Source organism: Crotalus tigris, unplaced genomic scaffold (assembly GCF_016545835.1).
Source record: "Crotalus tigris isolate CLP2741 ecotype Arizona unplaced genomic scaffold, ASM1654583v1 scf7180000018563.1161478300:1536566, whole genome shotgun sequence".
Classification (NCBI taxonomy): domain Eukaryota; kingdom Metazoa; phylum Chordata; class Lepidosauria; order Squamata; family Viperidae; genus Crotalus; species Crotalus tigris.
The window spans coordinates 285,001-295,000 of NW_024097077.1; the positions used below are offsets into that span (position 1 = coordinate 285,001).

At 41.5% G+C, this 10,000-nt stretch overlaps 1 protein-coding gene across 2 annotated transcripts in view; it reads left to right on the plus strand.

The window, feature by feature from the left end:
* Nucleotides 1-10,000, plus strand: part of PTHLH (parathyroid hormone like hormone) — a 17,015-nt gene that overhangs the window by 6,713 nt on the left and 302 nt on the right. For both annotated transcript variants that reach the window (XM_039354564.1, XM_039354565.1), the window contains exons 3-4: nucleotides 3,385-3,789; nucleotides 9,791-10,000. The exon at nucleotides 9,791-10,000 is cut by the window's right edge and continues 302 nt beyond it. In XM_039354564.1, coding sequence (XP_039210498.1) covers nucleotides 3,385-3,789; nucleotides 9,791-9,800 — 415 coding nt within the window. In that variant the 3' untranslated portion in view covers nucleotides 9,801-10,000. The remainder of the gene's footprint in view (nucleotides 1-3,384; nucleotides 3,790-9,790) is intronic.

Sequence of the window (10,000 nt, forward strand, 5' to 3'; positions counted from 1 at the left end):
ATCCAAATCTGCCTATCCCAGGTCCTGGGTAAGGACTCGATAGGTAGACAAAATGCCAAATCCAGTCTGAACATCTGGCTGACTGTGCGATGATCCATTAATAATAATAATAATAATAATAATAATAATAATAATAATAATAATAATAAAGTTGGAAGGGACCTTGGAGGTCATCTAGTCCAACCCCCTGCTCAGGCAGGAAACTCTATACCATTTCGGACAAATGGCTGTCCAGTCTCTTCTTAAAAACTTCCAGTGTTGAAGCATTCACAGCTATTAATTGTTCTAACTGTCAGGAAGTTTCTCCTTAGTTCTAGGCTGCTTCTCTCCTTGACGAGTTTCCATCCGTCGCTTCTTGTCCTGCCTTCAGGGGCTTTGGAGAATAGCTTGACTCCCTCTTCTTTGGGGCAACCCCTGAGAGATTGGAAGACTGCTATCCTTTCGCCCCTCGTCCTTCTCTTCATTAGACACTAGACATACCCAATTCCAGCAGCCGTTCCTCTAAGGCCGCCCACAGTGCTACCTCCGTCTCCATGATCATTTTTAATCCTGATGCAGCATGTTTTAGTCACTAAACAGCGCCTCCACTAAAATAGCTGGAGAAATGAACTTTTCATGTACAATTTAAAAATAAAATAAAAAACCATGTAGCTTGATAACATCTATGGGCAAAACCCATCTCTTTGAGAATAGCATCAGGTATCATGATACAAACTTTAAAAAAAAAAAATTCAGGTGCTCATGGTAAGGAAGAACGAGATCTCTGAATTCAATTAATTTAGTTGAATTGATAAGCCACCCAGCTCCCAATCAATTCTAGGTAGCTTACAGCTAAAATTTTAATATGTTCCACAGTAGTATTTTAGTAACGTGGTCTGATGGAGCCTTAATTGAGAGAGAGAGGCATTTTTGATTAGTCTATTAAGAATATTGTTTTCTCTTATTACTGGATCGGTTGACTGATTGATTGATTGATTGAGTGAGTGAGTGAGTGAGTGAGTGAGTGAGTGAGTGATGACTTTGAGTCAGTTTGACACCTGGCAAATATATGGGTAAATCCATACGATTTTCTTAAGAAAGCCTTGTTCTTGCCTTCTTCGTGAGGCTGGCAAACAGGGACTGCCCAAGGTCACCCAGTTGGGTTTAAAGCATGTCTAGTCCAGTGGCTGTAACCACTACCCCAAACTACCTCTCGCTGTTGCATTTTGCATGATCCCGTTTTTAACAATTACAGTTATTGGTATGGTTAGAAACATCCCAGGACCCCAGAAGAAGCTCTTGTGACAAAAACAATTCATCCATTTCAAGTTTACGTATCTTTTATAGAACAAGAGACTGAAAGATAAGAAAAGTCCTCTTGTCACAGAAAATATCAAGTGCATTAAGAAAGAGGAAAAAAGGAGAGTTGGGGTATTTGTATGCATCACCTGGGTTTACAGATCTATTCAGAGTTCAAAATGGCTGAGAATTCAACAGGTAAAGAAAGTCATTATCTTGGGAATACATAGTGAGGAAAATGAATAGAACTCTCTCTAGACTAGAGCGCCTGATAACCTATGATATAAAATAGTTAAAAATACTCCGCTTGTCAAAACACTGATTCGTTCAAAGAAAAGAGTGGCAAATTTAATGAAATGAGCAAAGGACAAGGATAGGGTGGCTGTCATCGAAATGGGTGGCTTAAGTCACATTTTTAAAGGGTGGCATTGAAGGTCTGGAACTCAATGAGAGAAAGCTGCAAGTCAAGAACTGACATAAGACACACATGTAATTTTAAAGCTGATGGTCTAGTGCAGGGGTCTTCCAACTTGACCCTTTGATGACTTGTGGACTTCAACTCCCAGAATTCCTCAGCCAGGCACACGTGCCTGGCTGAGGAATTCTGGGAGTTGAAGTCCACAAGTCATCAAAGGGCCAAGTTGGAAGATCCTGGTTTATCTACTCTACGGGCCTGTCCTGGTGTTACTTTGAAAGTTCAGTTCTAGGTGGACAAGCTAGGTTTTTGTGTGTTTTTTTGACACATGGGAAACATTGATATAAGAAACAGCCAGGTGGCCAGGTGCACCAATGTGATTTTGGGCTTGAGTTGTGGCTAATGTGGGTCCAAAATCTTCCCCGTCAATTTATTTCTTTCCATTAAACAAGAGAGAGCATGATTTGAAGCCATGCTTTTCAACCTTGCCCACTTTAAGACAGGTGGACTTTAATTCCCAGAATTTCCTAGCCAGCATGAAGTCCAGATATTGTAGTTCCCACATATTTGTGAAACACTGATCTGAAGGACGAAGATCCCCACTATCCTAGCAATTACAGGTAGTCCTTACCTTATAACCACAATTGAGCCTAAAAGTTCTGTTGCTAAACAAGGCAGGGGTTAAGTAAGTTTTGTCCCATTTTACGACCTACCTTGTCACAGTTAATAAGATAATCACTACAGTTGTTAAGTTATTAATATAGATGTAAACTGAATCTAGTTTCTCCATTGTCTTTGCTTATTAAAAGGGGATCACATGACCTAATATCTTGGACATGTTGAAGGACAGCAAACTTCTTCGGATTTGAGGCTACTATAGACTAATGTGACTTTAGTGAAACATATCAAGGATAGAATGAAATCCTCTCAAAAGTCACTGAGAATTGGACATATATTGAAAGCTAAATCAGTCCAAATAACAGATACAAAAGCAATTTATTACCACACTCAGTCCCTTCAGGTTTATAATAGCAGCTTACATCAAAAACTGGGGGGGGGGACTGCATGGCTTGATTAGTCAAGAGAGAATGTGGGATATTGTCAGAGCATGCCCAGTCTTATTGCACTGAGATAACCCAGGAGTAAATACAGTAAACCGTGGTCTATATTAAATGGTGGTTTATATTACCCTCTCTACAACAGTGGTCTTCAAACTTGGCAACTTTAAGACTTGTGGACTTCAACTCCCAGAATTCTGGGAGTTGAAGTCCACAAGTCTTAAATTGCCAAGCTTGAAGATGCCTGATCTACAATATACACCAGGAGCAAAATACATACACGTGGTAATACAGCAAACTCTAACACGCAGCAATTACAGCAGGAAATGGACTAGAGAAAAGACAGCAGCAAAAAGCCTTCCCTTTTATACTCAGGCTCTTAAAGGGATACAGACACAGACCCTGCTGAGTCATTCCTATCATTGCATCATCCACCTTACATTACATCATTACATAAGCTGTTTAGCTGTTAAATCATAACCCTGACTCTTTTCGCTCCGGGGATTATGCTATACAAAAAGAAAACTTTGGCGTTTTGTTTCTTCCAAACAGGCTCGACCACCTCATTTCGTGTCCATGAATGCTTTTTAACGAATTTGCTTTTTGTTTGTTTGTTTGTTTGTTTTTGAGCAGCAAAAGGACAGTGGCTGAATACCAACTGCTGCACGACAAAGGGAAGTCGATGCAAGATATCCGAAGGCGCCACTTCCTGCAAAACCTAATCGAAGGGGTGAACACGGCCGAGATCCGAGCTGTATCAGAGGTATCGCCAAACCCAAAACCTGCGGTGGTCCCTGCCAAAAGCTACCCTCTCCGCTTCGGCGTGGATGACGAAGGCAAAAACCTGACCCAGGAGACCAACAAAACACAACCGTACAAGGAGCAGCCCCTGAAGACCCCAGGAAAGAAGAAAAAAGGGAAGCCCGGGAAGCGTAAGGAGCAAGAGAAGAAGAGGAGGAGGATTCGTTCAGCCTGGCTCAGCTTGAAAGGGTCCGGCAGCGGAATGGACATCTTGGGTGTTGCACCTGTTAAGACAAGGTAAGAAGGCTCAGGCCTCATGCAGAAGGACCCATTTTCCAGGGGTGTCTGCCCCCCTCCCAAAAAAATTAAGGGTGCTGCTATTCTGCTGTAATCACGTTGCGCCAAGATTATGCTTTCTGGGGTCCTTAAGAGTGGAGACTCCAAGTTGGTTTTCATCCCAGGAAAGAACACGGACAATTTTTCTGTGTCACATCTGCCGAAGCCATAAGACTTGTGGACTTCAACTCCCAGAATTCCCCAGCCAGCCAGCATGGCTGGCTGGGGAATTATGGGAGTTGGAGTCCACGGGATCTTCAAGTGGCCAGGACTGGACATCCCTTCCATAAGGACTTCTTAGATCCCGTTCCAGTGTTGCTGCTGCTGAAAAATTCTGAAAAATTACTTGAAGGGTAAAAGAATTTTCTTTCCACCCTGTAGGACAGAGAGTTTTCGAGGAAATAAGACCTTGAGAGCTGCAGCTTTGTCTAAAACTTTTAATAAAAGTAATTTTTTAAATAAAATTGAGAGAGCAAGGGAAAGAGGGAAAGAGAGAGAGACAGAGAGAGAGACAGAGAGAGAGAGAGAGAGCTTTGCACCCATTCCATAAGATCATTTTCAGAAATAATAATAATGAAATGAATTATTGTCATGTAATGTTCAGGAAAATCTAGGCAGTTTTTGGCCTTCTGCTAATCACTGTGCAGGATTTCCAGCTGAGGTTTCCCACGTGCCTGTTCAAATCACATCACAGGGTCAGCCTGTACAGCTTGGACCCTTCCAGTTGTGTGACGTTCTCACACACTGGCCTGTTGTTTGGGTACATGCTGACTCTTTTCACCCTTCAGAGGTTTAGAATAACCTTCCAAAAGCCTTAAGCAGGAGAAACTGGCAGAGCTGATCTCATTTCAAGTGTAGCTGGTCGCATTCCAAGGAGGCCACCGTCCTTCTGGCAGATTTGTTTCAAAGGTGTTTTGCCTTCATTAGAATATCTCCGCAGGAGAGGACCTTCACCGTTTTGTCCCATACGGCATTAACCTTGTGAACTCTCAAGCTTCCTCCTTCCGTTATGCATTCAAGATGGACAGTGATTAATATTGATACGCTATATATAAGGGTGTAGGTCTATACATAGGTTGTATGGAGTGTGTTTAAATGTGTGTTATGTATGCGTACCCTTTGAGAACAAGCAACTAAGTTTCATTTTTAATGTGTGCCGTTGTGCCCACAGTAAAAAAAAATGACAATAAAGGTTATCTATCTATCTATCTATCTATCTATCTATCTATCTATCTATCTATCTATCCATCATCTGTCTGTCTGTCTGTCTGTCTTTCTGTCTGTACCTATCTATCTATCTATCTATCTATCTGTCTATCTATCAATAATAATAATAATAATAATAATAATAATAAAGTTGGAAGGGACCTTGGAGGTCATCTAGTCCAACCCCCTGCTCAGGCAGGAAACCCTATACCATTTCTGACAAATGGCTGTCCAGTTTCTTCTTAAAAACTTCCAGTGTTGGAGCATTCACTGCTTCTGGAGGCAGGTTGTTCCACTGGTCAATTGTTCTCACTGTCAGGAAGTTTCTCCTTAGTTCTAGGTTGCTTCTCTCCTTGGTTAGTTTCCCTCCATTGCTTCTTGTCCTGCCTTCAGGCACTTTGGAGAATAGCTTGACTCCCTCTTCTTTGGGGCAGCCCCTGAGATATTGGAACACTGCTATCCTGTCCCCCCTTGTCCTTCTCTTCATTAAACTAGACATCCCCAATTCCAGCAACCGTTCCTTATGTGTTTTAGCCTCCAGTCCCCTGATCCTCTTTGTTGTTCTTCTCTGTACTCTTTCTAGAGTTTCAGCATCTTTTTTATCTATCTATCTATCTATCTATCTATCTATCTATCTATCTATCTATCTATCTTCAAGGACTTCTAAGAGATATTTCAGACAGGTAATTAAGGAAAAGGAGTAACCCAAAGCCATTCCCTTTTTCCTCGTCAGCCATTCAGGCCTGTCCAACCCTCGGCCACTCGATGGATCAGCACTCTGCATGCCCCTCTCTCTTGCACTGCCTCCTTCAGATCCATCATGATCATCCTTTACACCAGTGTTTGTCAACCTTGACCATTTTAAGGCATGTGGACTTCAACTCCCAGAATTCCACAGCCAGCATTGCTGGCTGTGGAATTCTGGGAGTTGAAGTCCACATGCCTTAAAATGGTCAAGGTTGACAAACACTGCTTTCCACTGTCCAGCCAGTGGGCACCAGGGCAGCCTCTTCTCCTTTTCCCATTTCACGCCTGGAATGACTGCCTTTTTAGCATGAGTCAACTCTCACGTCGTGACCAAAGTATGACAGCCTCTCTTTCCCTTTCTGCCCAATGGAATTTCAGCTCTCCCACTTTCAAAGCATCCTGTATCTGATGCTGTTTTCATGACATGGCTGGGGAGCCTGTTTCTGCACTGGGGACACAACATTTAGGAGAACATTTGCAAGAAAACACCTTCTCCGTTTTGCTGCTCAATAGCCAGACCCTCTCTTTATGTCACCCTGCTTGCCTCTCCATTTTATACCTCTGCATTTTGCTTCAGATTGTTGATTTGGAAACTGGTTTCACTGTTTTCCAGAAGTCGGGATGTATATAAGTTTCATGGCTAGAATAGAATAGAATAGAATAGAATAGAATAGAATAGAATAGAATAGAATAGAATAGAATAGAATAGAATAGAATAGAGAATAATAATAATAATAGAATAGAATAGAATAGAATAGAATAAAGAATAATTAGAATAGAATAGAATAGAATAGAATAGAATAAAATAGAATAGAATAGAATAGAATAGAATAGAATAGAATAGAATAGAATTGGAAAGGACCTTGGAGGTCTTCTAGTCCAGCCCCCTGCTCAAGCAGGAGCACCTATACCATCTCAGACAAGTGATTGTCTAGCCTTTTTTTAAAAACCTCCAGTGATGGAGCGCCCATAATTTCTGGGGCAAACTACATGTCAGTTCATACTAAGCTAGTAAATTCTAAACCAGAGAAGAGAGTCTTGAGTTGTTTGTGAAAGTTGCTGCAGGAAGGGAATTTCATTAATCTCACAGCTATCTGGAATGCCTCTTAATACGCCCTTGTTACATAGGCCAAAAGCATTTACTTGTGTCGTATATTTGCCAAAAATGCTAGTACTGTCAGGAGAGTAAACTGTAAATTTAATTTAGGAATCCCCCTGGCATGGGCCAAATTAAACCCCAGTTCCGTTTACATCACTGGAGATAAAACAAGATAAAAGCAAGGAGATTACAAAACATCTGAAAGTTTGCAATCTGTTGTTTCATCCAACTTCCCATGGATTCCTAGATAAGAGATATTTTTGGAGGATTGTGTCAAAGTCCTGGGTGTACTTGGCAGAATAACACGGTCCCTCAAGCTACAATTAGGTGTGAAAACCTAGACCTCAGGCTAGTAGCTCATTTTTATTAGCAAAAATATCAAGTGTTATAAAAACACTGATATAACTTTAGTGTTCTCCATATCTCATCCACAGAAGGTCTCATTCAGCCAGCTGCTTAGTTCTCTCCCACAGTCAGAGTGGGAGGGTCTTCTCCATTCCTCCATTTGCAAACTATGCATTGATCCACTAGCCTTGGGAATAAAGCTGCTAAAGTGACCTGGAAGGTGGACTTTCAGATGTGGAAGATATGTTTTATCTTTTAGAACATGCAGCTCTAAAAAATACCCACTAAGAGTCATGGAAATGTAGAGCTGGTTCCAATATTTGAGGGGCTCCTACAAGGATGAGGGGGATCCACCTATTCTCCAAAGCACTAAAAGGCAGGACAAGAAACCACGGATGGAAACTAACCAAGGAGAGAAGCAACCTAGAACTAAGGAGAAATTTCTTAATGGTTAGAGCAACCAACCAATCAACCAATGGAATAGCTTGCCTTCAGAAGGTGTGGGTGCTCCATCACTGAACGCTTTCAAGAAGAGACTGGACTATCACTGTCTGGAATGGCATAGAGGATCTTGCTTGGGCAGGGGGTTGGACTAGAAGATCTCCAAGGTCCCTTCCAACTGCATTATTCTACGTTCTACTTCTTCTAGACCAGGGGTCTTCAAACTCGGCCCTTGTATGACTCATGGACTTCAACTCCCAGACTTCCTCAGCCAGGCACGTGGGCCTGGCTGAGGAATTCTGGGAGTTGAAGTCCATGAGTCATACAAGGGCTGAGTTTGAAGACCCCTGTTCTAGACCTATTGCCGCTTGCCTAAGGTAGGGACCCTCAAATCATCCCAAACAGCTATCCACGCTTGGTTTGAAAACCTCTGATGATGGAGCCATCATGATGCTATAAGTACCACTACTTAATAGCTATCCTGGTTATCCTGATTGCAACTCACTCTGCAAAGCTTTCACCTATTGCTTTTTATACCTGGACTCTCTGAGCATAAAGCCAGACCTTCTTCCCTGTTGCAATCAAAGGACATGTACTAGAAGACTTCTAGCATGTCTCCCCAAAGCCTTATCTTCTGTATGCTAAACATATCAATTCCTTTAACTAGTCATTACAAAATTCAGCCTCCAAGACCCTCACCAGTCAGATATATTCTCACTTGCAGTGACAAGTCTAGAACGCAAGATGAGACAGAATTTGAACATACATACGTAGGATCAGGCAAAGAAAACAATGCTCAACAAAGATGCAGAGAACATAGCAACCTGGTTTACATAAGGAAAACAGATTTTTTTTCAGCATCGTAGCTATTCTTGCCTGTTGGTAGAGTTGAGACTACACTTTTAAATTTAGCAGGTTCCTTTTTCCAGATGTTCCTGATCATTTGGTCCACATCTAATTCTAGGCTACCTTCCATGGAGCATTATTAACTTGTGTTCTGAAATGTGACCCATACTTAATTACTGTTTGTGAAGGGCCATGTTTGTGCAACACGTTTAACCAGATCGGTGAAAGATCTAGAGGCTGCATTGCACAACACGTTTCGGATTCTTTTTGTTTCTTAGTTCATTGATTGTTATAGAAACCAAAGCCATTCCCTTAGGAGCCCTGGGGGTGCAGTATTGCAGGCTAACTATGCTCACAGTCTGGAGTTCAATCCTGCTGGGACTCATGGTTGACTCAGCTTTCTATCCTTTTGAGGTCGGTAAAATGATTGTTGTGGGCAAAGGTCAAACAATGCTGACTCTGTAAACTGTTTAGAGAGTGATGTAAAACACTATGGGGTGGTATATAAGTCTATAGAATAGAATAGAATAGAATAGAATAGAATAGAATAGAATAGAATAGAATAGAATGGAATGGAATGGAATGGAATGGAATGGAATGGAATGGAATGGAATGGAATGGAATAGAAGAGTTGGAAGATATTTTTGAGGTCTTCTAGTCCAACCTCCTGCTCAAGCAAGAGACCCTATATCATTCTGGCCAAATGGCTCTTAAAAGCCTCCAGAGATGGAGCACCCACAACTTCTGAAGGCAAAGCTGTTCCACTGGTTGATTGTTCTCACTGTCAAGAAGTTTCTCCTTAGTTCCAGGTTGCTTTTTTCCTTGATTAGTTTCCATGATTTGCTTCTTATCCTGCCTTCAGGCACTTAGGAGAATAGGTTGACCCCCACCCCCTTCTTTGTGGCAGGTCCTCAAACATTGGAAGACTGCTATCATGCTGCCCCTACTCCTTCTCTTCATTAGACGAGGCATACCCAGTTCCCACAACCATTCTTCCTAGGTTTTAGCCTCTAGTCCCCTAATCTTCTGTGTCTATGTCTATGTGTGTGTATACTCACAGCTTCTTGGAAGATGTTTCCCATCACACTTTGCATTATTAATTTCATTGTACTGGCAAGCCATGTACATGAGAGATTAGTTGGTCCAAAATCCTTAGAACGATTGTATGTTGTCCATCAACTCTTCTTAGAGACACAGAACTTTTGTGATGAGACTATTAACATGTCCAGTTATTTGTATGGGAAAATAATTCTCTCCCTTTTTTTATTTTCTTCACAGGAGGCGTTGACATCCTCCGCTAAGATTTTTTGGAAAACTTACTCAACTGTTCTGTAATTGTGAACATATGGAAAGTATTTATTATCTGTAAATATTGTAAATGATTCAAAATAAAACCTTGGCCGCAGATGTTCTCCAAAGCTGCACATTTGAACATTGTGAATACTGGGGAGGGAAATTTTGTACTTGGACAATCCTTGCTGTCACATT